Source organism: Orcinus orca, chromosome 1 (assembly GCF_937001465.1).
Source record: "Orcinus orca chromosome 1, mOrcOrc1.1, whole genome shotgun sequence".
Taxonomy (NCBI): Eukaryota; Metazoa; Chordata; class Mammalia; order Artiodactyla; family Delphinidae; genus Orcinus; species Orcinus orca.
This window is the reverse complement of record NC_064559.1, coordinates 127,609,164-127,636,229: the sequence shown is the minus strand read 5'-3', so window position 1 is coordinate 127,636,229 and position 27,066 is coordinate 127,609,164. Positions and strand designations below refer to the sequence as shown.

Genomic DNA, 27,066 nt, shown 5'->3' with positions numbered 1-27,066 from the left:
GTTTTCTGACCCCAGATAAGGTAGAAAGAAATTATTCCTTATCAGTGAATCTGTCAGTAATAATAGGAAAGGCATAATAGTAATAAAGGCAGTCTTTTTGGAACATTTAACATATGATTTAGTTGACAGATTTCCCAAAAATACTGTATTTTTTCAGTTCCATATATATATTTTTTCACATTTTAAAATCTCAGAAATCAAGATGTGTCTTATAATAGTTGATCTGTCATGGTTCAATTATAAATATCTTCCTAGTCCTACATAAAATTATAGTGTATTAGATACCATAACATGTATGGAAAATATTCTTCATATTTTATTTTGAAGTATTCCTGAAAATTTTATGGCTTTGTAGTATGGTATACATCAATTTCTGTTCTAAAAATTTTGGTTTCAGAAGTTATGCTAGTATGAAAAAAAGACTTAATTTGTATCTGAATATTCTTCTAGGATTTATTAGAAATAATGTTTATGGGAGTTCTTTTGGATAATCTAGTAATCCCCTTAAGGTTTACTATGTGCCTTTTTTATGGAATGAATAATGTTAAAGTTTCATTGTTCTCTAAAAGTTTCTGTTTAAAACATTTTCTGAATCTGTCAGACTACATCTTGTTGTTTTGAGAGTAAATTACACTGACTGTCTTTCTTGTTCCACATTGGTCCCAAACCCTAGATAATTGTTTTAAAGTAAAATAAATACTAGTATAATACTTGAATTATAATCCTTGGCTCATGGCAGGTGCTCAAAAGTATTTATTGAGTGTTAAATTTTATTTAATCTATGTGTTTTAGAAAAGAATTTAATATTGTAACGTTTAGCAAAGTATAGGTGAAAATACCAGGAATGTTCCTAAAGTGCTTATCTTTCATTTTTTAGCGTGCTCAAGCAGTTCTTCAAGCAGTGACAGCTGTCCAGACAGCAAATACTCCTCTTAGTGGCACCACAGTTAGTGAGAGTGCAGTGACTCCAGCCCAGAGTCCAGTGCTTAGAATAATTATTGACAATATGTATTACCCTGTAACACTTGATGTTCTTCACCAAGTAAGTTTAGTTTAATTTGCATGTTTATCTATAAAATTGAGAAATAATAATACAGTAGATAAAATTTGTTTTGATTTTAATGTTTTAACAGATATTTTCTAAGTTTGGTGCTGTATTGAAGATAATCACATTTACAAAAAATAACCAGTTTCAAGCTCTTCTCCAGTATGGCGATCCAGTAAATGCTCAGCAAGCAAAACTAGTAAGTCTAGTTTTTTTTGAGATAGCGATAATTTTTCAGTGGTAGATATGTATATACACATACATATGTGTAGCTAATGTTATTAATACTGACATAACTTAGCGATACCATATAGCATTTTAGATGGCACACATTATTGTCATTAAGGTAATATTGGAAAAGCTTAGTATTTATGATAAAAAAGAAATGTTTATTTTTAACATTAGTCATATTTATAGTTATATGTAATACAGGCTTATATTTTGCATTTTTGTTTGATTTAGGTCCAGAAGTTTTGTGCTCTTGAGGATATAGCAGGATTGTATTGTGCATGCATACATGTATAAGATTTTACATTTTCCAGTGGGAGTTTCAAAGTAATATATCTATAAGATAGTTTGGCTGAAATACATCAATAGACATGTGGCTCAATTCTATGATAGGCTCTCAGCTATTTCCAGTATTCTTTTTAAGTATTTTTTTAAAAGATAGGTTTTTTGAATAAGTTCTTAGTCTCCCTTTTATTCACATTACTTACTTTTTTGTTGTTGTTGTTGTTGTTATATATGGAGGGTAAGAAACTGTTCAAAGCAGTAAAATCTACCCGTCATAGCTACCACTGAAAACTGCATACCACATCTTTGTTTCTAAATGCCTAATCTTCTGTTTGTGTATCTTACTTAAATCTACCTTTGTCTGTCTCTTTAACTTCTTGTGCTGTAGTATCTCATTTTTATTCCATTATTAAAACATTAAATATTTATTATTAAACCATTAAATCAACTGTCTGTACTTATATTTGTCTTACCTTTTTTCTCCCTTTCACACTTTTACTTTCAGACTAATTATGGTCTATTCAATACTTCCTCCAGATCAAGATAGCTTGTATGGAACCAGGCCATTTTTAATTATTGTTTCATTGCATTCCATCCTTAGAATCTCATTTGGGGAGCAAAAATAGCTTCAGGTAGCAGAAAGGCTTTACTAGTAATAATAACATAATTGAAATGGTTTACCAAGTGCTGTTACCTCATTTTTTTCTGACTACTCCATTTATAAACAGAACAGGAATTTTTCCTGTGTTACAAGGGGATGCTAAGATTTAAAGAGGTAAATTACTTATAATGTACACTATCTGTAAAGTTGACATTTTTTTAGTCTACTTTTCTCCAGTGTGTTGCTACTCATTGGTTCCCAATTGCATGATCTAATCCTATTATGTTTCCCTTTTCAGCAATTAGAGTTCTTCTTTAAAAAAATAATTGTCTTTCCTAACATGCCCCAGCCCTCCAACTTTGGAGATATTTTATATTTAAAGAGTTACTGAAATCATTGTGGTATGAGGTTTGATCAATAGCAGACAATCTAGAAGCCGTGTTCTCGATGGCACTTTTCACAACTTCAAACAAATTTAAATATAGTGCACATTTTTCTTAATATGGAATATTTTCTTTGTCATTCCCTTCCGATCCAGAGGAAGAGTATTTGGTAAAGGACCAGTGAAATGGAATTTGATTCAGAATTATACTGCATTTGGGCTATACAATTCAGTGGTTAAAGTAGTTTATATATATCTTTCAGTATTTGATAGGTTTTCTTTTTTTTTTTTTTTTTTTTTGGTGCGGTACGCGGGCCTCTCACTGTTGTGGCCTCTCCCATTGCGCAGCGCAGGCTCAGCGGCCATGGCTTATGGGCCCAGCCACTCTGTGGCATGTGGGATCTTCCCAGACCGGGGCACGAACCCATGTCCCCTGCATCGGCAGGCGGACTCTTAACCACTGCGCCACCAGGGAAGCCCTAAACATATACTTTTGATGACTCCAGTCATTTTTCTTCATGCCTTTATCTGGACTGTGGACTGTACCTAGAGAATATCGCATAATCTAGCCAGTACTAATTTAAATTCTTCAGCATCAACTACAAATAGACTCTGCTTGCAAAATCTTACCACATTTCTTCGGTCTGTTCTCCCATTTTCCACAGTGACTATATCGGATAGAAATTTCTCTTTCCACCAAGTCTGTCTTCACTCTTTCTTACGACCTTGCCTGCTGCTTCTCAGAAAAAATAGAAACTATCAGATGGAAACTCCATCAGTATTTCTCACAAAATCTACTTATACCCACACATATCTGTCTCTTCTAAATAAAAGGCATAGATATTTCTAAGACCAGTAAACACCAGATACCATCCTGTTCTGCCTCATAAGAGCCTTTGCATTTTCATCCCCTCTTTCTCTTGTATTTTTCTCTTTGTTGGTTATTTCTCACCAGTGTTTCAAGTGTGCTTAAGTGTTCTCTCATTTTTTAAATGAATTTACCCTTAATTCTGTATTCCATATATCTGTCCATCTAACACCTTGTCTCTCCTCCCTTTCTTCATTTATAACTAGAATTCTTAAATAAGCTGTCTTTATTTGCTGTTTATACTTATTATCCTCTTCTTATTTCTCTACTTAGAGTAATTTGGTTTCAGCCCCTATTTATCCATATTTTTCTCCCTCGTGTCACCAGTGATCACTAGAGTAGCTAAATCTCAACAGAATTATTCAGTCCTTATCTTAACTAACCTTAGGTAACATTTGACATTGAACCTTTCTTTCCCTTTCTTAAAATCCTCTTTTCTCCTGGTCTCTGACACTTCTCACCTAGATATATCCCACCTCTCTGTCCCTTCCTTGTTATATCCCTCCCCTTCCACCACGGGGACCTCAGCTGTTACACACAGCTCAATTACACCTTTGTGATTCTGACTACTCACATCACTTTTTCTAGCTCAGACCTCTTCTAAGAGACCCAGATTAGGAACCCATGGACCATGGCGCACCTTCAAACTTAGCGTGTTCAATTAACTCCTGTCACCACCACCCCCCACCACCAAAAGTACGAAAGCCTGTATTTTCTGTGTCAATAAAGGTCAAGGTACTATGAATCTAAGAAACAAGCCAGAAAACATTGAATCTTCCTTTATTCCTCTTCCTTTCAGCTTATCACCAAATAGTACTCATTCTAGACCCTAAATTTCTGTTGAATCTATGCTTTTGTCTCCAACTCTCTTGCCATCACCATAGTCTAAGCTAGTGTCATTCAAAGTGCTAGTCTTAGATGCTACAAGGCACTTGTGCAAAAATACAAATCAGCACACTTCTAGCTATAGTTTGTTTAGTGTCAGTGTTGATAATAAATTTGGACACAAAGTTCTCTTCATGCAGAGTGACTTGGGTTGCTAGTCCATGAACCACAGTTTGAGTAGCACTGATCTAAGCCATCATCTCTTAAATCTGTGTTTCATTGGTCTTCTGACAAAACTCACCACTTTGAGTTTTAAGAATGATCTCAAAGTCATATTTCTTCCTTTCTCAGTGCCCTTCAGTGACTGATTTTTGTCCTAAATATAAAATCCTCCTTCCTTAACATAGCTTATAAAAGTAAATCTTGCCTCTCCAGTATCATCTTCCACTTTTAACCATATTGGACTTCTTTAAATGCTTGCATATTCTATATATTCTCTGATCTCATGGGCTTACAACTTGCTGTTCTGTTTGCTAAAACTGTTCTCTCCATCTCTTATGCCCAACTCCTACCTCTCTTTCAAGTATCAGTTTAGAAGTCTCTTCTCAGAGAGGTCTTTCATAACCTTTCAACTAGATTGGATCCCTTCCTTTCTTAGTTCTCATCACTGCACATCAAACTTATAATTACTTGTTAAGTGTCTGTATTATCTGTTGGACTATAAGTTATATATGAGTGGGTATCATGTCTACTTTGTTCCCTGCTACATTTTTAGAACCTAGCACAGTGTATGGTGTATTACAGGTATTAGGGCTTTTTCAACCCATGTCACAACTTTCCCAGCATCTAGAGTGCTGTAGATCCTTCCGACCTTTCAACCATCCATGTACATCTAAGTGTATTATAAAATGAGTTGATTCTAAACTTTGTAATTCAGTTGCTGTATTTTTATGCTTGTTAAAACAGTAGAGATCGTATAAAATTTATAGGTAAGGAATAAGAATTTGGGAAGGGAATCTCAAGCCTGCTTCTCCACTTCTATAGTGATTGTTGTTCAAATGAATGAGAGAATGACAAAATATTGCTTACGCCCTGGGAATTCATTTAGCAGGCATAGTATACCTTTAGGTTTGGGGGAAGAGAATTATAGTATTCTTTAAAGTATGGTCCAGAGCCCATTCTTATCAGACTGTGGTCCAGATACATTCTTATCATATAGATTGCTTACACAGAATGGGACTCTTAGGCCATTCTGAACTAACAGTTCTAATCTTTGGGGTTGGGAGCCCACTACTCTGTTTTGTTTTGAATGCCCTGGGAATCACTGCCATGTAAAGGCAGCTTGAGTGACAGAGCCAACCAAACTTTCCATATATTAGTTATGATCTTTGGCAATTATTTTCATTTAATTGGAATTCTTTCCCCCTAGCATTTTGCTTTATAAGAAAAGAGCAACTCGGAAAAAAACATTAACAGTGGAGTTTTATTAGTGAGGGTTGGAGGGGAAAAATGTAACTATCTCCTGAATTTGTCCTGAGGTTGGCTTTAAAAACCTCTTAAGTCAACAGAAAAGGTAATGTATATTGAGGGTTGACATTTAGGGTGGTAATCACAAGTCATTTTAACAATTATAATTGTCAAGTAAAAAGTAAATTGTTTTAAATGATCTTCACATTTATTAAAGAAAATGCCCTAATGCCTTTTTCAAAAATCTTGTTTATTGGCAAGCAGTGTATTGGGCAAAGATAATCACTTAACTGTGGCTTTCTATCTAGTTCAGTTTCTATATTTTCAAGAAATAGAAGTAACCGTTTTACCTTGACTTTTAAAAATTATTTGTTTTATATAACCCTGAAATTATAACACACATGGTAGAAAGTAGCTGTTTTTGTTTTTGTTATTAGAGACAGCTTTTCAGGTGTGTTATCTCTCTCTATTAGGAATGTGTACAGTTGACACTGGACAGTGACACTGTGTCTTTTGGAAATCCTTTAATATGGTCACTCTGTTTTAATATGCAAGTGGATTGTTTCTCATTAATGATTCCTTCCAGGAGAGAGTGTATTTCATTAGTTTCATTGTTGGCTTTTCCTGTTTTTAATCCATATGCAGTGTTTATTGTGTTGTTAACTATACATTGTGTATTTAACATCTTTACTGAGTTTATCATGTTTTTGCCATAAATCTTATACTTAGTATGAAAATACTTTTTCCTGATTGTTTTTGAGTACTCCAAACCTTCCCTTTGCATAGACACATTTGAGAGGCCTTTCTGCAAATTAACTTGAGCTTTTACTGTCAGAAATCTTTGCTCTAGCAAGATCACTGCAATCCCGATTGCTGAACACAGACTGACTTGTGTGCTGCCATTATTTCCTGGAATTTTGCAAACACACGAGCTTGAAGTGAGCTTGCATATCTAGTTTACTCATTTGTAGTCATCTTCCCTCAGCCAACTATTGAAAGTGCATGGATTTCTATTCTTGTGTATCCTCAGCTCTTGTTCCTCTTGTATGTTGCTAACAGGTGATTTTAATTTACATATTGTTTCCTGATTTCTCTAGCTTTTGTATCTTAGGTATACTTGTGTATCTTCCATCTACATAAAGATACTATTTTTTAATTAAAGGAAGAATGTCAAAGGCTTCTAGAGGGCTTTCTAGCAGTTAGCATATTCATGGTAGATATTTGGCAGTCAACCTCATTGAAAGAACTCAGCCCCAAAGAAACTCTGCTTATTGTGAAGTTAGTGTTTTTGTGTCAGTAATTGCTTTTTGCATTAATTTAGATAATATGACCCAGAGCCAGGTCTTTTCTTACAAGATATCAGATTTTTTTGTATGATGTTATTGAAATAGTCACCTAAGAGTGAATTTTGCTACTCATCTTTTGACGTTCATATATTGGGGAGAGAGATAGATTCTATTACTTGGCTCAACATTTCCCCTATAGGAATGAGTAAAAGAAGACCTATTTTCAATGCTTTGTTTGTCTTTACAGAAGAGTATTGAATTAATACTTATATTACTCTGGCTGAGAGAGTTGATACTTGGTTTTCATTCTCATATGATGATAGGTACATTGCCTAATTCAAATATAATTCAAATCCTGATGTGTATGTAGTCCCTTTAAGTGAGTTTTCATCAGTAATTATTGAAATTGGTGAACTTGGGTTGAATTGTGTTTTTAGGTTAGTTTTTAGCTTGGTAAATATATTCACATAAATCTTACCTTTTTTTGAATTTTATTTTATTTAGTTTTTTATACAGCAGGTTCTTATTATCTGTTTTATACATATTAGTGTATACATGTCAATCCCAATCTCCCAATTCATCCCACCACCACCACCACCCCCAACACTTTCCCTCTTGGATAAATCTTAATTTTGTATATTAAAGGAACGGGTTTTCTTTTTTTAGAGCGGGAATATTTTAATTATAAGCTTTATATACATAAGGAGCTATTATAGAGGTTTACTTTTTCCATAACAGGGCACTCTTGATTATATTTTAGTCTGTTTCAGTTACTTTCCTTCTTCAACAGTGTGACAATTAAAACAGTCATACTGAGGTAATACAAAAATTCTCTTTCAAACACCAAATGTGAAAAATATGTTGGTCTACTATTAATATAGTTCTGGTTTTACACACTTAATAGATCTTGGTCTGCATAGATATCAGGCTTGATCTATTTATGTATTGTTATCAGAAGAATTGTTTTCATTTTTGAGGTGAATTATAGAGCTAAACATGTTCTTCATTTCTGGACTGTTACTTTATATAGTAAATGTTTATTCTTCTAATGAAAAATTAACAGTGTGTTCCCCTGTTCTCTAGTTCGTTCCAGGTTTCTATCCAGCTGGAGTAGCATTGGTGATTATATAGGAACAGAAAAAAACATAATAATCATAACAGCAGCACAGTCCTTTTATAATTCATATATTTTACATATGTGTAAAATATATATATGTGCTTTTACGTATGTGATCTTTTATCTAATCCTCATAATAACCCTGCAAGGAAACATGGCAGCCATTGTCATATCTGTTTTCCAGGTTCAGAAAGATTCTGAGATTCAGAAAGGTTAAATAACTTGTTCAAGATGACCTTTCAACTCTAGAGGTGTACTCCTTCTATTCCAGAACTTTCCTGGGATGACATTTAATTTGCTTATTCAGCAAGTTATTCTGATTCAGGTTGAACAACCTAGGTTAAGGAAGATAATATTGGGTTGGCCAAAATGTTTGTTGGGGTTTTCCTTAAGATGTTATGGAAAACCCAAATGAACTTATTGGCCAACCCAAGAGTTTTTGCTCATTTCATGGTAGTTGCTATTATGCATCATAGTGATATTTAGTTGTCTTGAGGCACCTCATTTAATGTGGCATCAAACAGAAGTTACCTTATACCTATACCAATTTTTATAAGTGTTACCATACAGCAAAAGATATGTGTATAATAAAATTAACTTTAAAGTATTGTGCAGACTATTATGGTACTACTTTGGCAGCACTGACTATATTTGTGACCCTTGTTAATTTTTTTAAATTAAAATATTTGCAGATTTTTAAAATTAAAAGTATTAGCACATATGTTTAACTGGTTACATTTTAGATTTAGATAACACTTTTCTATTTAAAGAAGGCAGTATTTGTGGAAACCAGTATATATTGGTTGGAATAGTAAAGAACAGGGTATGGAATTTGATCCCTTTCCTGGTGACTTATGTGCAGTTTTTCATCGTTGAGTTTCATTGTCAAAGTCATACTTTTTCTAATTTTTATTTCTTAAGATTGCTGATATATTTTGTTCACTTTTACAGGCCCTAGATGGTCAGAATATTTATAATGCTTGCTGTACCCTAAGGATTGATTTTTCCAAACTTGTGAATTTGAATGTAAAATACAACAATGATAAAAGTAGGGATTATACTCGACCTGATCTTCCATCTGGGGATGGACAACCTGCATTGGACCCAGCTATTGCTGCAGCATTTGCCAAGGAGACATCTCTCTTAGGTATGATTTTTATTGTCTGTACCACTTTTCTCCCATTTTGCCAAATGGGAAAGTGCCTGTTAAACTCCAGTAAGTATAATGAATCTCCCATTTTCGAATTTAAGAAATTATGTTAGGTTTCTCCCCGCATCAGGTAAGAAAGCATATGTATGCTGTTGGAAGAAAACCCTAAGTTCATAAGTATAATGAAAATTATATGTTATATTCTTTTTCACCACTCTCATCTTCTCTCCCAGAATAGAAGAGGAAAAGCTCTAATGAAGAAATACTGTTGAGTTCTTAATAAAATATTTACACTTTAAATTGAAGTCATGCTGTCTAGGGCCCCTTGTGCATATTCTTTAGGGCCAATCTAATTGTTTCAATTTAGCACTGCACAGACAATGAAAAGTTAACAGATGCAGCATATAATGGGAGTAGGTGTATAGAATTTTTTCAAAGCATATTATATTCTCTCTTTTAAACAATTTTAACTAGAAAGAATTTTATATAAAATTTATTTTGGTATTTATCAGTATTTGCATTTTGTCTTAATCATTGTATTTCACCTCATTCTACAATGGATTTGACCCACCTAATCAAAAACAAAACAAAACAAAAATTTGCAACTAATAGTTGACAGAGTCAAGATGAAGAAAAAATAAAGGAAAATGTTATTTTGTAAGTAAAATAAGTGATTTATAATTTAAGATGAAATTTTACAGTTTTATTTGATGTATTCAGGAAATTCTTGGTTTCTGAAGTTTGTAAGATTATCATTAAATGAGTTGTTTCTATACATATGGAACCCAAGATTGATGAGTCACAAACTAGTTCTTACAGTTTATGTTTATCAATTAAAAAAGAAAAAGCATTATAATGAAGTAATTTTTGGAAATAGATATTTACTTACTGTGAATATATAGCATGTGTTATCCATTTATAAATATGTAATATAAGTGATACATCTATGAACTGAGACACACTAATGCACAAGAGAAGCATTTGATATGTGAAATTAATTCTGGTAATTTTAGACAAAACTGACCCTTTATTCTAGTTGTCTAATACATCTAGCACAAGTCATAGCAGTTTATCATGACCATAATAGATTCTTTAGGTTGGTAACATTCTTTCTTGAGAGAATCTCTATCACTGTGTGGGGCTAATTTAAGGCTTTATTCCCTCAACTTGGCTTGTAAGTAGATAATATTGACTATGGTGTACCATTTTTTAAAGTCAAGAGTGAGACAGTAATGAGTGATACATGGCCTTTGCTTGTAATTGTTACTGTGAATTCTTAAATTTTTTTAACTGATAGAAATTATTTTATAGAAAAGACAAAAATCAGCATTTACTGAATAGTTTCTATGTCATAGGCATTCTGCAAGTCACTTAGCAGATACATTATTTAATCCTTAAAATAACCAAAGTAGAAGATGACAACAAGATTTTTTATAGTAGTTTCTAAGAAGTTTAAAATATTACATGCAACTCATTAAAGAAACAAGGGTAAAATACCAAGAAACTTCAGCTAGCGTCAAACATATGACCGTAGTAATCACTTTCTTGGACCCTAAGAGCTATGTGTGTTTGCTCATTTGGGTGTAGTTAGATGAGTTTGTATGTGTTTTTGATTCTGGGTGGAGTCATGGTTAGAGGGAATTCATCATCGTTTTCCTTGTAATCTCATGGCTTTGATGGAATTTTTTTAAAGTAATAATAAGTCTCATAAAAGATTATAAAGTTACACCATAACTAACTTCTGTCTTATTCAGTGCTTTTATCATTTTTCAAGTGTTCTACATTTTTGCGTTAAAAGATTATGAGTAAAGTTGCTCAGTTCTTAGTAAATAAATTTGGTGTCTTCTTCCAGCTCTGTCTTGAATATTTTAATATAATATGCTGGCATACCTCGTTTCATTGTGCTTCACAGATACTGTTTTGTTTTTGTTTTTAAAAAACAAATTGAAGGTTTGTGGCAACCCTGCATTGTCAGATGATGGTTAGCATTTTTTAGCAATAAAGTATTTTGTAATTAAGGTATATACATTTTTTTTAGACATAATGATGTTTACACACTTCATAGACTACAGTATACTGTAAACATAGCTTTTGTATGCACAGGAAAACGATAAAATTTGTGTGACTCACTTTATTGCAATACTTGCTTTATTGTGGTGGTCTGGAACCAAAGCTGCAATATCTCCAAGGTATGTCTGTATTTTTGTTTCTGTGCTCTGCCTGATAAGAACAAGGAAAATATTTTGTGGTGAAACTATGTGAATTCACCTTCCTTTACTTAATGACTTCATCATTTACCTGTTTTAATGGTTTTACATCTTACAACTGGGTTTTTTTATTTTAAATGTCTGCAGATAGTTTTTGAAAATGGGTGAGTTATAAGTTTTAAAAATCAAATAATGGAATTTATAGTTTATGAGATAACTTATATTTTGATTTTTTTCTTATTTTCTATGTAAATACATATTTGTACAAAATTAAAATCACACTATTTTATTTGAATTATTCTACTGAGAATTTTTTTGAAAATTGATAATTATAATAGCTTCATAACATTCTAGTGGATATATAATACTTTTGGAAGTATGTTGGACATTTAGTCTACTTTCATACTTTTCATCAGTATAAGTGGTGCTGTGACAAACACCTGTACATAACTTTTTTGTCTCTTATTTACTTAGACTAGATTCCTGGAACTAGAATCATTGGGTCAAAGAAAATGTTAAAGCCTTCTGAATCTTGTTGCAGATTTCTTTCTAGAATGGTGATATTTAAACTAACATGAATTGTATATGAGGCTGGCTATTGTACTTTTTCCTCTACCAGCTTATTATAATTGTTATTATTTTATGAACTAGTTTATAATTTTTCATTGCTTATGAGGTACTTACAAGTCTCTGAATTGGTTGTCTGGATTCTTTCTATTAGGATGTACAAAACATAAAATGTATATTAAGGATATTATGTTCATATTTGGTATGAACTAAGCATTCAACTTTATACTTACATTTTAGACTGGCTAGTTACGGAAAAATATTTTAAAATAATTCATCACAATCCAAACCTTTCCATTTACAGGACATTAAGGTAACTTTTTTTTACCCCCCACACCTTTGGTGGGTACCGTTATCTTTATGAGGAACCACTTACTGTTTTGCTTTTTAAAGTAGTCATCAAACACTCTTAATAGTGACATACACTGTTATGTTAGTGAGGTCATGCCTTCTGGAATGGTGACTAAATTTTTTTCTCTGTTTATTTGCTTCTAGTGATATTTAGTAAGTCAGGTGACTTCAGAGTACAACAAACTAATATTGATAGGATCCATTTCCTGCTTGAGTCTTCCTCAAACAGTACTTGTGCAAAATGAAATAATTGCTCGGTGTCCTTTTATTTCAAAGATTCTGTAAGAACACAGATACTAGGTGATAATTCTTTTCTGCTAAATATTTAGGGGGATTCACTTTACTTTGTATGATTTTTATATTATATCTAAGCACTTGACTAAATTTAATTAATTTGGAATCAGTATTATAAATTTTAATTGGTTTATTTTACACAGTAATTTTTTAAGACTAGCATTCTCGGCTTCATTTTTTTAGTGCTAGGGACCACAGTGTCTCCAAAAATGTAATTTATTCAAGAATGGAGACTGAGGGCTTTTTAATTAGTTAGAAATCTGACATTTAAATACATAATCACAAACTTGGCAGACTATTAGTTATTCACGTATTCTACATCAGAGAACAAGGTGATCAAAAATCCTTGAGATTATAAATTGAGATGTCATTATAATGATCATTTTATCATGTTTAAGAAGTGTAGTTAATTTATTATTAAGGGGTGGTCACTTTTAGAAAAACTGCTAGAAGTAATTAATTTTTCATGATCATGTTGTCTACATTTTTAAAATTAATGCAGATAATATGTACAAAGAATACTTACTTTAGAGCCTTCTGTGTATTTTGAGTTAATAAGTAGCAGCCGTTCTCATCATACGGTTTTAACAGAAAAGCAAAGCAAACTTTGTATAGGATATCTTTTGAGGTGAAAATAGTTGATAATTGAGAACAGATATAACAACCATTTATTCATAAGGGTAAATATGTAGTTCTTATAGATCAGTTTTTCTCAAACTTTCCTGCACATCAGAATTACCAGGTCTTACCCTAGACTGAGAATCCCTAATGATTAGTGGGTTTCTAATTTTTTAAGATTCCAGGATTCCAAGATGTAGTGGGAGTTGAGAATTACTACTATAGAGGAAAGTTTGTAATTTTTTAGGTGCTTTATTTTAGTTTTTTAGCAAAATTATTAGTGTTCTCATAAAAACATACTTTATACCTATTGAGCCAGTATTCTAATACTTTTCTTTATTCAAGCCATGTAAATCTGTCTTGGTATCGGTACAATTCCAGTGTTTAGCTGTTAAATTGAATTTGGTTTTCTTTTCTATGTGTTTATGATGCATAAAATTAACAAGTAAACTTGTTTTTAAAATATTTTTTAAAACTTACTTTAAACTTAATATTTTAAAATTTATTTTTAAATGACTTCTGAAAGCTTTTGTTTTTGTTACTTTTGAATGAGTTATTTACATGGTGTTTTTTTTTTAAGTTTTTATTATCAAAGACTTCAGTTATCATATCCATTATCTCAATTCACTAGTTCCCACACTTGTTTTATCTGTTCATTTTTTCTGTTGTATTTTGAGGCAAATCCTTAACATCAAGTCATCTCAAACATTACCATAATTTCTCTAAAGTAATGACATTTTCTTACCAAGCATACCTGATCAAAATTGATTAAAACCTGATTATCATACCTATCAAAATTGATGATGATTTCTTAATGTTGCTGAATACCCAGTCAATCTTGCATTTCCCCAGTTGTCTCAAAAAATGTTTTTTAAGCATTGATTTGTTCAGAATAGGATCTTTTCAGGGGCCACACATGGCATTTGGTAGTTATGTCTCCTGAATGTCTATTACTCTGTTAAAGTCCTCTCCCTCTGCCCCAACCCTCAGTTCCATTGACTTATTGTGGAAACCTAGTTATATTCTTTAAGAAAATGCCACAATCTGGATTGGTCTGGCTACTTATTTCCTTATAGTGTCATCTTTTTTTTTTTTTTAAGATCACGTGTTCTTGTGTATTCATATTTATTTATTCATTTTTAAAAAATATTTATTTGGCTGTGTCGAGTATTAGTTGTGGCCTGCGGGCTCTAAGTTCCCTGACCAGGGATCAAACCCAGGCCCCCTGCATTGGGAGCACAGAGTCTTAACCACTTACTGTCTTTAAAATGTCTCTTTTAAAGAGGAAGTTGCAAGAGTTGGGATAGAATTGTTCATTTTAAAACTTGGATAACATTTTTACTTGTGAATCATGAATTAACTTGAAGCAATAAGCTTTAAAGAATTTATTTAACTCCAAGTACATTTTATATAATATTTGAATTAATATGTTTTAAATCTGAAAATTTTTTTGTCTTCTCAGCAAAGGAAATAGTTGGTGGTAATTGTATACTTCATACTTTGGAGGTATAATGGGCCATAAACATTAGGAGAAATACATTATTACATCAGTTCATATTTACTTATTTACCCGCCTTCTCAAATGGAATAAGCTTATAACTGTAGGACTAAAATGTTATTCATAGGCTGCTTTTTAACTATCCAGGGTACACATTTTCATTCAGAGTTCTTAATGGTTGATTTTATAGTCCTAAACTGATTTGTTATGGTCATCCATTCTATTGTTCTCAGCTATAGCTTTAAGAAATTTCTTTTATTAATCCTACGTTTACCTCCTCCTTTTCCATGATACCCTGTCACACATTTGAAAACCTTATATTTATCCTGGTGTTCATATTTTTAAAGCTAAACAGCTAAACAACAGAAATTGATTTATCCTGGTGTTCATATTTTTAAAGCTAAACAGCTAAACAACAGAAATTGATTCAGTGGTAATCAACTTCAGTCTTTGGATGTAGAAGACAGATTTAAATTAAATCATACTGTAGATTTAATCTTGAAAAATTTTTAAGAGTTGACAGTTATGTATGTGGTATGGCTAAGACAAAGTAAAGCCTTCTAAAGTATATTACTGCTACCTCTGCAATTAGTAGAAGAAACACTATGCATTTGTGACCATAGTATAAAATGTGCCTCTATCTGAAGGAGGTAAAAGTTATGCAGGAAGTTTTCAGTCTCTAAAGATGGAAAGCAGTAGATACATACAGGAAATTTTAGTGTTTTTTTTTTTTTTTCTGAGTTCCTCCTAACTTCATATTTCTCTTCCTTTTAATTTCTATATTTTTTCTTTTTCCTGTTGATTTTAATTTAAAAATGGTATTCTGTCTCTGAATCTACCTCTCCTTTTTGCCCCACTTTCTGAATTTTTCTTACCCGCCTTAATTGCTGTGAGCTTTTCACATTCCTAGAAGGATTCTACCTCACCTCAGTGGCATCCTGCTTTATTCATTAATTGCATTTTTCAGCAGTCATTTTAGCACTATGCTGGGTACTGTAGGGGCTCAGAAAAATTACAAGGTTTCTGTGCTTGTAATCTTGTTTATACTCTGGTGGAGGCAGCATACGCCTGAATATCTCTAATGTGAGGCAAACTGAAATATATAATAGAGTTTAATGTAGTATTAGAGCATAATGAAGTGAGTAATTTATCATCCAAAGTGGAAGGGCTTTATGGGCCAAAGGCATTTGATTTGGATAAGAATAAAGGATTTAAAAAACACAGCATGAGAAATGTGATGAAGAATATATCATGCATGTTTAGGAAGTGACAAGTATTCAGTTGTGAATGAGGCATAGGGTAATTGGGAAAACATGAAAGGCAGTGATGTCAGAAAGAACTAGTTTGAGAGAAGATCTTAGAACTGATGCTATCCCAAGGAGTATACTGGAGACTGTTAGTCTAAGTAAGGTAAAATTGTGAATCTAAACTAGGGACAGAAATGAGAATGGAAAGAAAGAAACATGGGAAAAATTAAATGTAAAAGTAATAGGACTTGGCACCTTACAATATGATGACTCATGAAGAATTAAACTTGTGGAGGAGTCCACCTAGACAGTAGGAAATTCAGCCTAGGACTTAGGCAAGAGTTCTGTGGGGTTGAGAATTTGAAAGGCCAGAGGAATGTTGTTTTGGTTTAGAGAGATCAGATTTGTAGTTGCCAGACACAGGGCTTGGGGGTGGGGAGAAATTGGATAAAGGTGGTCAACAGGTACAAACTTCCAGTTATAAGATAAATAAGTATTAGGGATGTAATGTAACATGGTACATATAACGAACACTGCTCTATGTTATATAAGAAGGTTGTTAGGAGAGTAAATCCTAAGAGTTCTCATCACAAGGAGAAAAAATTTTTTTCCTATTTCTTTAATGTATCTGTATGAGATGATGGATGTTCACTAAACTTATTGTGATAATCATCTCATGGTGTATGTAAGTCAAATCATTATGCTGTACACCTTAAATTTATACAGTGCTGTATGTCCATTATATCTCAGTAAAACTGAAAGAAAAAAAAAACTTTGGTTTTTAAAGACTTGAAATTGAAACTTTAAGCACTACACATTTATGTTGTGGGAAAGTAAAGAAGTAAGGGATTGAGGGATGAAATAAATAGGGTTAAATTAGAAGTGCCTATTCAGTTTAGTAGTTACCATAAAGTTTATTCTTATTCGTAAGAATGGGTATAAATCAAATTATAATGGATTAGGAATGTAAATTTGATAAAGTACTTACTATTCTTTGAATAAGTGCTGTAGGAAGGAAGGAGAAATGGGATGGTAGTTGAGGAGCAAATCAGGGCCCAAGAGGAAATGTTTACAGTAAAGGAGTATGCATAATCATTAAGAGTATGTGGTCCAAATCCAGACATCCTCAGTTCAAAAGCTGGCTCAACTTCACTGTCTCAGCTTTCACATTTGTCATGGATATAATGATAGTAATCCCCATGTTTTAAGGCTAGTGTGAGGATTAAATGTTTTAATACATACAGAGAACTTTTCACAGTGTCTGGCATAGAATGAATGCTAATTTCATATTAGCTAGTATTTGTTTTGAAGGCTAGCTTAAGTCCTAGAATTGATTGTAGTAGATTGGATCAAGAATATAGTGGAAATGTTGGGGCCTATGAAATATAGAGATACTTTTCAGGACCATTGTGAGAACTGGAAGGAATTTTTATCAAGCTCACAGAGAGATTTAGGGGTAGAGCTGGAGCCGGAACTGAAGTCATCAGCTTTTGATAGTCCATATTCTTTCTTCTCACCATTTGTATCTTTATGAAGAAAGGGGAACAGATAAAGAGAGAGAGAGGACTTTTGAAGTTGATTGAAAATTTTGGGGGAATTCTGATCTCAGTCTTACAAGATACTTGCTGAACATAACAAGGACTTAAGTCTAGTGGATTTTTAGGGAATTCTTGAAAATAGAATAGGAAATGCGGCTAACATCAAATAACAAAATGTTCGTGGAATCAGTTTGGGGTTGTAGGGTGTGTGTGTGTGTGTGTTTTCACTCTAATATTTTACAAACCTAGATGAAAGCATATCCAAAATGTAGGATTTGATTTATCCAAGTCTGGCATTGTAGAGCATTAATGGATTAGGAACAAGCAAGCCAAAATGCTCTAGACATAGTATAGTCTAGCCAAGGGAGAACAGAAAGGGAAGTGGTTGTCATATAGGCTAAAAATGGGTTGGTTCAGTGGCTGGTATGGGAGTAGGAGGATCTATAAGATGGAAGAACGAAGTCAGGAAAGGGGATGTAATGTTAGAAATGAATGGCAAAAAAAGAAAAAAAATCAAAGATGTAGCAAAAGAAGTTGGTAAGACAGACTGATACAGTAAAAATCATCAAAGTAGAAGTTTTTAAGAAATAGTGAGACCAGTGTGTCAGACAGATCACAGGATGAGGACAAGAGCTGAGATAGAAGGAAGAAATAAAGCCAGGTGCCAAAGTCTTAATGTAATGAGAGAAAATGTCCCAGTGACCTAATGGCTGTTTTGATGAGAAATGATTGCATGGTACGACCTCAAAGACATTCTAATTGGTGACGGCAGAACAGCAGTCTGAAAGTAACATTGGGTGGTGAGATAGTGGGATGAATAATGCACCCTTTACTTTCCTTTGGGGAAGGGTTTAGGGAGGTAAAAATGACTTTTTGAGAGGGTTATAAGATAAGTTTCATTAGGACCAAGCAAGCTTTTAATTAAAAATTTTCTCTAAGGAACACATTGAATAAAATGCAATTGTTAATGATAGAAAAGAAAAATGGGTTCTAGAGGGTAAAATAAAAATTGAAGGGAAGCTTGGTGGAAGAGGAAGAATGGATTGTTTGAGGAAAAAATAGCAGCTGTCATTCTTGTCAAAGGTAAAATTTTTATTTTCAAGTCAGGAAATAAAATATTGTAAAAACTGCCCCCCTCACCCAGGATCCTATACTACATGAATTATAACAGGCCTCAAAGTCCCACCACCAATCCTCTGTTCAGTCGTGTGTGAGAATAACAACCACCAGATGTCTTGAACAGGGAAAAGAAGTGTAAGACCAAAAACAGGGGAAAGAACTTTAAGACCAAAAGATATGATGTAATTGACTTTGGATAGATGTTTCAGAATAGGAAATGAAAGGATAGAACAAATTCTGCATCTCTAAAAAGCATGGATAAAACTGTCGTAGTCAAGAGGAGCCTAAGGAGGTATGACTAAATCTAATAACGGCATCCTGAAACAAAAAAAGGACATTAGATGCAAATTAAGGAAATCTGAATACTTTATGGACCTTAATTAATAATAACATTAATACTGGCTGATTAGTTGGAACATATATCATACTATTGTATGATAGTACAATATATCTATTTATAATATATATGATATATAACTATATCATGCTATAGTAAGATATTAATAATGGGGGAAAAGGGGTGCCCAAGGTTATAAGAACTGTGGAGAATTTTTAATTTTTCTGTAAATCTAAAACTGTTCTAAAGTAAAAGTTTATTAAAAATTATAGATAAAATTTGCAAATGATTTAAGATGTTATCAAGAACAGTTTAATTCTTCAGTTGTAATGGACAAGGTTAGGGATGTCTGTGTACCTCAGCAAAATATGACCTGAGGGATAGAGGGATAGACAGATGCATAATTTGTAATCACTTCATCCCTGTGGACTTTGAATCTCTATCAGATAGGTACATGGCAGTGTGGCCATCAGTCTCAGGGAGAAGGGGGCTAGTAATGTGTCAGAACTAATATAAGAAATTTATAAAATTGCTGAATCACTCAAAATTCTGGGTGGCCCAGCCGATGAAGATCATTTCACATAGAAGGGGGATCCCTGTGACACCTTCCTTTTCATGTGGCAGTTTATGAAGCTCTTTGACATTATTTGATTCTTACAACAATACTGAAAGTAAAACACATTTTTATCCCCCATCTCAATATGCATAAATAGTGTTTTTTACAGCATACCTGCTGCCTTGAAGACGTAAATCATTAAAATTAAAATAATTTCTACAGCTAAAAGTAATCCATTAGAGCCAGTGTGCATAACGTGTTTTATATGTTTTTTTACAAAGGGAAGATAGTAAATGTATTTTCTCTCACAGCTAGGAGTTAACATTAATATGAAAAGTACAGTGCACGATTCCTTTTCAGAATTCATTATAATAGTACATCATGAAATACTTCGTAGGTTTTTATATTTTTGTGTAGCAGACAACACTGAGATTAAACCTAAAAAAAAAAAATTACCTTATTGACAAAATAATTTTTTAGAGAAGAGTATACTGAAGGAAATGGTGGAAACTATCCTTAGAGGCTTTAAAAGTCCAATAAAAACGTCAAGACTATTTTAGTGATTTGGAACTGTGAAAGGTGACTGAAATAGTTTTTCTAAGTTACCAGACTAGGAGAAGAAATAGTGGAAGAGAAATACATGCTAGTGGTGCTAAGGACAGTGACTGCCCTCATCTCTTGAAGTACTTTTGCATCATGCTCTGGGCTGCCTAAAATGAAGAAAGAACATTTGGCAAGAGGATAGATCATCTGACTTTAGTAGCAAGTGACCCAGAATGGTGAGAATAAATGGAGAAGTAGGGAGATTATGAAGTAGCATTTGGATAGTAGCAAGAACAGTGGGGACCTCATAGCTTACATTCCACATTTTGCTGAGCTTTCCATTATCTCCTTACTAGAAGGAGATAAATTGTATCTACTTGGAGCCACAAAATTTCACGAATATTTTCACAAGAAAATTAAGTCTTATTTTTACTAAAGTGTAATGTTGTTTATTAAAACGTGGCATTCTTTTTTTTTAAGTCTCTCACACTTCAAAAAGGGCTTTAGCCTAGTCTCTTAATTCTTAATTACCATTTTTTAATTAATGTTAATTATTTTAATTCTCAGTGATTATTTTTCCATGATGTCTTGATGTTTTAAATAATATTGTGCTACCACGGTATCTCCATTACAAATCCCAGACTTAAAGTTTCTTTGAATAAATTTTTCATCATTGAATATTTTGGTGAAGTATTATGATGTTTAATTGTATATTGGCATGGTAGAGATGTATTTTAGAAGAAACCATTTTCTGCAAAAATGAAGTGTTTAGACTGTTGTGTTTAGACTGATATATCAAATGTATTGATGTTTTATATGTGTTTCATGAATTAGTAATTTTTCTTGAAATATCAACAGAGAAAGACAAATGATAAGTAACTTAGAACTATAAGTTTTGGAATCTAACTACATGTCTAATAAGAGTATGCAAGATCAAAATGACTGTGAGTACATACCTAGGAATTAGGAATGTATCTTACAGTGGCAGCATTTTAAGATATCCATTGAATGTTAAATGGAAACAGCCTATCAAATGTAATGAGAGCTATTATATTTAACATTGAGAAGTTAGTAATACCATAGAATAGTTAAAGTGGTGGATCCTAAAAGGCACTAAAGTCTATTATGCATGAGTAATTATTAGACGTGAGAAGTTTCTATTTTAAAATTAGATCCTTATTTCTGGATTTACTTTAAAAATGAAATTTGCGAGTAGATACAACACGATTGGCCATGAGTTAATAATTGGTAAACAATTGTGGATACATGGGGCTCATTATTCTAGTCTCTCTACTTTTGTATATGTTGGAAAATTTCCAAAACAAAAAGTAAAATCTAAAAAATAAAAGAGGAGAAATAAGAAAAAAAGATGGGGGGGAGGGAATCCGCAAAAATGGTATGTGGAGTGGTGGTGTGGGGGACTGTAAAATAAACTCATACAGAGCAAGAATGTAAGTGAGAAACACCATTCTACTGATGGGGGAGGTACTCAGAAAAGATAAAAGGAGATTGGGAGGGAAAAATTTTGTAAGTCAAAAACTAAAGAAGTTAAGAATTGTCAGTCTTCAAGAGCTGTTCACCCTGCCAATGAAAGGTCATAGTTTCTGTAAAGTAAAAAGATAAACAAACTTGGCTAAAAGAGTAACGTCTGAAACCAGAGGTAACAGCACATCCTTATGACATGTACAAGAAAGCTGGAAAGAGAAAAGAAGAAATAAAACATGAACTTATGGGACAACAGTACTAAGGGCCAGTTCTACCCAGGTATGTCATGAATTAACTTCATGTAGGTTGAATGTTTGTCGCCTTTATCATGAGAAGGAAAAAAAAGAACATATAACTCATTTCTTTAGTGAACTAATATTTATTGAGAAATAAGCTGGTATGTAAGAATTTAAGGGATGAAAGGAATCCAAGTTTATTGATAATTGAAATACGGATAAAGATGCTGAGACAAAGGGAATTCCATGGAATAAATGAAGAATCCTGAAGATGACAGAACAACAGTAAGACTGGAAAGTAGAACAGTAGAAATAAGAAGGAAATGTTAAAACTGGTAGGTAAAGGATAGGAAAATATTGAAAGAGAAAGCTTGTGTGATAATAGAGACTTTTTCTCATTCTTTCTACGGGGGAAGTGTTGTAATTGAGAAACTTGTGTTATACCTATTTGAGTGTGGAATTAAGGAAAACAGATTATGGTAAGATTTTCTTTAGGTCACTTGAATTAATTAAATAATGATGTTCAGGGTGATTTTGTCTCTAAAAGTGAAGGACTTACTATATATGTTTTGTAAGCTGTAATTATTTGTCTAATTTCAAGCACGTTTATAAAGAAGGTAGCACTTGTATAAAAAAGTGAGTTACTGTTATGTTGAAGATGATTTTTTTTTAGATTTGGCTCCTCACTATGAACCATGGAAGTGAATTTTTCAAGTCTCTGACTTGGAGGTATATTCTTTATGCTGTGTTTGCTTTTCCATAGGAAATGGAATGTTGTATATTTAATTTTTTTTAACATAATACAGGTATGTACCTTAGTTCTAATATTTAATGATTTCATTGAAACCAATTAATTTTATCTACTACTTATCAGCAACTAATTTTTCTAAATGTTATAAAAATTAACTTTCAGGAACCATTTGGAACGGTCAGCCCTAAGCCGTGCAGCCATCGTGCTTAAATTGGTTTTTGTAAACGACTTGTGTGTGTTTCGTAAAATATGCTTTATTTTAAAATTAGGGCTTCCTGTTGCAGCTGTTCCAGGAGCTCTGAGTCCTTTGGCTATTCCAAATGCTGCTGCAGCAGCTGCTGCAGCTGCTGCTGGCCGAGTGGGTATGCCTGGAGTCTCAGCTGGTGGCAATACAGTCCTGTTGGTTAGCAATTTAAATGAAGAGGTTAGTAAAATAATTTTCTAGTGTTTATTTTTTACCTCCATTTCATTTGTGAAAGTTTTTCATGTTTATTTCATTTTGCACTTGCCTTTCTTTTTATGTACATTCATTAGTCAAAGTATTTTCTGTGTGTTTCTACTTCCGAATAAAATCTATGTACTTGTTTAGGTAATACTTTATTTCCGTAGACAGTCATATCTCTTTTTTTATATATATATATATATTTTTTAACCTAACTACCTATTTTTCCTAAGAAAAATATGGTGAAGTACTGTAGTTTGGCTTTTTATCTTTTTGTTGTTCTCAAAAGGCAAATGTGATCTAATTTGCAGATGTAACTGTAAAACAATTTTGCTCTTTGCCTTTTCTAATTATTTGCTTGTTCATTTCATGCTTATGTGTCATTGCATTTTTTTAAATCTTATTTTATGTGAACTACTCTAATACATTTTTCTTTGAAGGTTCTTCCAAAGATCTTGACGAGGCACTCTTCCAGTCTTTCTTAGTAATTTTTTCTTTGCAGTTATTAGTCATTGTCTTCTAAAAATATTTTTCAACTTTACCCCTCCCTGAACCCCTCCCACCCCCTTAAATAAAGTTTATTGCTGAGTTATTTTCTTTAGTTGTACATTTTATGTCTGGTATATTTTATTTTGATTGCTATGGAAGCTGGTATGAAATGTGGGAAGCTCAATGTATCAGTTTATGATGTCTAATTTGAATATTTCATTTTTAATTGGCCTCTGTTAATATGAACATTAAGCTGTTTTATCATTTAGTACTATTGTCATCCATAGTTCTGCATGCTAAAATGTTTGAATCAGAGTGCCTTTGTTTTTCTCTTAAGAATTTTGCCTGCATTTCATAACCAGCCATGCTTATGCAGTTAAAGTTCAAAGTTTAAAATTCCTGTGCATGCTTTCCTTCCCTATGTTGAGATGAAATGCTGTAATTTACTCTTTGATATAGATGTACTTTACCCATATTTGTCTTGGATGACTACATTTTACTCAGTTTTTCTTGTACAGTACATAAACCAACCATTTTCTGACCAAATCCTGCATTTCCTATGTACTGACCTATATTTTATTTTTTTTTTGTTCCCCAATTCCTTATTTTTTTCTTCTGCATTGCTGTTTCCCTTCCCCATTTCATCCTTTTTCCCTGTGTGTTCACCTTCCCTTTCCTTGTCTTTTCCCAAATGCCCATTCCCTTCCCTGTCTTATCCTTTATTTTCCTTGTCCTTGTCTTCATCCCCTGTCTCCATTCCCTGTGTTCATGCTTCTGTGCTTGAACAAATGTTCCTCGGACCAACTTGCCCCAATTAACCGCCTTGAACCATGATCCATGACCACCTCACCATTCTGCGGGAACCACCCTTCGTTATGGATGATCTGTTCATCTCCGCTCTTCCTCGACTCTTCTCTCTTCTTGTCTTACGCTGCTTGCTCTTCTCTCCTTCTAAAGATGGTTACGCCCCAAAGTCTGTTTACCCTCTTCGGTATGTTATTGTTAGCACTATACTTTTATTATTGATTTGATTTTTGTTTCACCTTAATTCTTATTTGTAGCTAGCACTTTGGCTTAAAGTTGAATAGTAAATCTTTTGCTATTTTTCTTTGCTATTTAAAACTCTCCATAGACACAAAATTTGTTTTAATGCATGCTGATTTATTTTGCATGATCTTTAATTTAATATCATTCACATAGCTTTGAGGGTTTATCAGAGATTATTCTTTTCAAAATTCACTGTTCAAAATCTTGATCTTCTTTATTCATTTGTGAGAATGATGAGTTTGAGTGATCATGTTGATGTCTGAATGTTTCATTAATATGTCAGAAAGATAATGTTTAGCTGACTTGCACGTAAAATTAATTCCATTTTTGGATTACCTCTCTGTGGCTCTAAAATAAGGTGTTTATGGAGATGTGCAGCGTGTGAAGATTTTGTACAACAAGAAAGACAGTGCTCTAATACAGATGGCTGATGGAAACCAATCACAACTGGGTAAGATTAAATTATATGTTATCTATACATCTTCAAATCTGATTTCAAATATATAATCTAAACCTGTGAATATAAACAAACTCTTTATGTTAGTAAGAAGCCATTTATTAATAGCCAGGGTTCAAAATGTCATGTTAATTTTCATATTTTAACATGAATAGTTGTACATGATGAACATATTTGTATTTTTCTGCTGTCCTCTTAACCATTTCTTGTGTGGAGTCTAAGGAAGAAATGTTTTGGCTTCAAAATTACAATAACAATTTCACATAAGAATTATGACATACATATTAAAGATCCTTAGTGTTTTTCATTCCTGGATACTCCTTGTAATCAAAGTTAACAGTTCATATAGTCCACGGAATCCTGATTAACGCTGTGTTATTTTAATTCTTCTAAAGTCATTTGCAAGTATTTAACTAAACTTAGTAAAGAGTCACATGGGAAATGTATTTTAGAGATACCAGGTTCTTAACAAAATGAAAAATTTACACCAAATATCCCACTGTTAATCCTTTTTGAAATCTTAAAATGTACTTCAGACAAGTTACACTTATACTATTAGATAAATAATTGATGACTTAATTAACATCTCGTTTGAATTCATGCACAAAGCCAAATCACATAAATCTAGAATGTAGCTGCATATTCATGGTGTGATTGACTGTAAAGTCAATATGTTCTTAGCTTATAATTCTGTTAGTTGAGATTTGGCGATGATGGTACTTTAGATTGGGTGTACTCACGTTATTAATTTTGAAATTTGCCATTTTTGGGGTAAAAACTAGTGTATTTTTGCTATTATATCCAGTGAGACTCACAAACTAAGAACATGATGAACTAGACCTTTTAGCCTTTGGAGTCAGAAGTAAGTTTGAAATTCTGTGTTTCTTACCAGCTATTATCCATCTTTAGTGGAAGTTATATAAAAGTGCTGATGATGTCATAGATGCTAATTAAATCTTTTCTTCTTCCTCTGCTTGTGTACACTTCTGTACTCTGGTGGGTGTAGTCATTGCCATTGTTTTTATAAACTTTGCAAGTAGCATTTTACAGTTTTTGTTTCATAGTTGACAAAGCATTCTTAAATGTTTGATTTTCTTCCTCATTGTGTGAGCTGTGGGTGGCATTACCCTCATGTAAATAAAGGATACGCAATCATTACGGTTGAGAAGTACCTGAGGTAGAATTTAACCAAATGTTTCACGATATTTTTGGTTTTGTTTTATGTAAGGACTAGATAACTGATAATTTAATTTTTGCTATACTTGTATTAGTCTGTTTGGGCTGCCATAACAAAATACCACAGACTGAGTGGCTAAAACAACAGAAATTTATTTTCTTATAGTTCTGGAGGCCAGTAGTTAGGTGCCAATAGATTTGGTTTCTGGTGAGGACTTTCTTCCTGGCTTTCAGACAGCTCCATTCTCCATATGTCCTCACATGGCCTTTCCTCTGAGCCTTTTCTCAGCCTCTGAGGCTCTGATTTCTCTTCCTGTACTTATAAGGACACCAGTCTTATTGGATTAGGGCCTCACCCGTGTGACCTCATTTAACCTAAATTACCCCCTTAAAGGCCCTGCCTCCAGGTAGTCACATTGAGGGATTAAAGCTTCCATATATCACTTTTGGGAGAATACAGTTCAGTGCCTAACAATACTTAACATTGATAAATCTTTTACCCCTAATTTTTATAAAATTTTTTTACTAAAGCTTTGACTTACTAATAGCATGATTTATAGGTTTCAAACTATATGTAGTGGCAAATAATTTATTATTTCTCATTGCTGCCAGGTTAAATTTTGCTTTCTTGAAGTATATGTCCATAAAAATATGTACTTGCACCTTTAATGCCTTTATAGCACACACACAAACACACAAATCCTATACAAAACTAGGGTGCGCTATTGAAAAAAATAAGTGAAATTTTTTTAAATGTAGTATGCTTTTTTTATGGGCTCTGTTCTCATTCTTTTTGGTTTTCATGGGACTCTGTTTGGAAATACTCATTGTTTTATAATATAGGCAGATGTTTT

General features: G+C 33.0%; 1 protein-coding gene across 5 annotated transcripts in view; it reads left to right on the top strand.

Moving 5' to 3' along the window:
- PTBP2 (polypyrimidine tract binding protein 2) overlaps window positions 1-27,066 on the top strand; it is an 83,747-nt gene that overhangs the window by 46,213 nt on the left and 10,468 nt on the right. For 3 of the 5 annotated variants that reach the window (XM_004263058.4, XM_012533516.3, XM_033433414.2), the window contains exons 6-11: window positions 878-1,042; window positions 1,134-1,244; window positions 9,056-9,251; window positions 22,871-23,025; window positions 24,490-24,523; window positions 24,938-25,030. In XM_004263058.4, coding sequence (XP_004263106.1) covers window positions 878-1,042; window positions 1,134-1,244; window positions 9,056-9,251; window positions 22,871-23,025; window positions 24,490-24,523; window positions 24,938-25,030 — 754 coding nt within the window. The remainder of the gene's footprint in view (window positions 1-877; window positions 1,043-1,133; window positions 1,245-9,055; window positions 9,252-22,870; window positions 23,026-24,489; window positions 24,524-24,937; window positions 25,031-27,066) is intronic. The other 2 variants (XM_004263059.4, XM_012533520.3) reach the window with 1 other exon arrangement.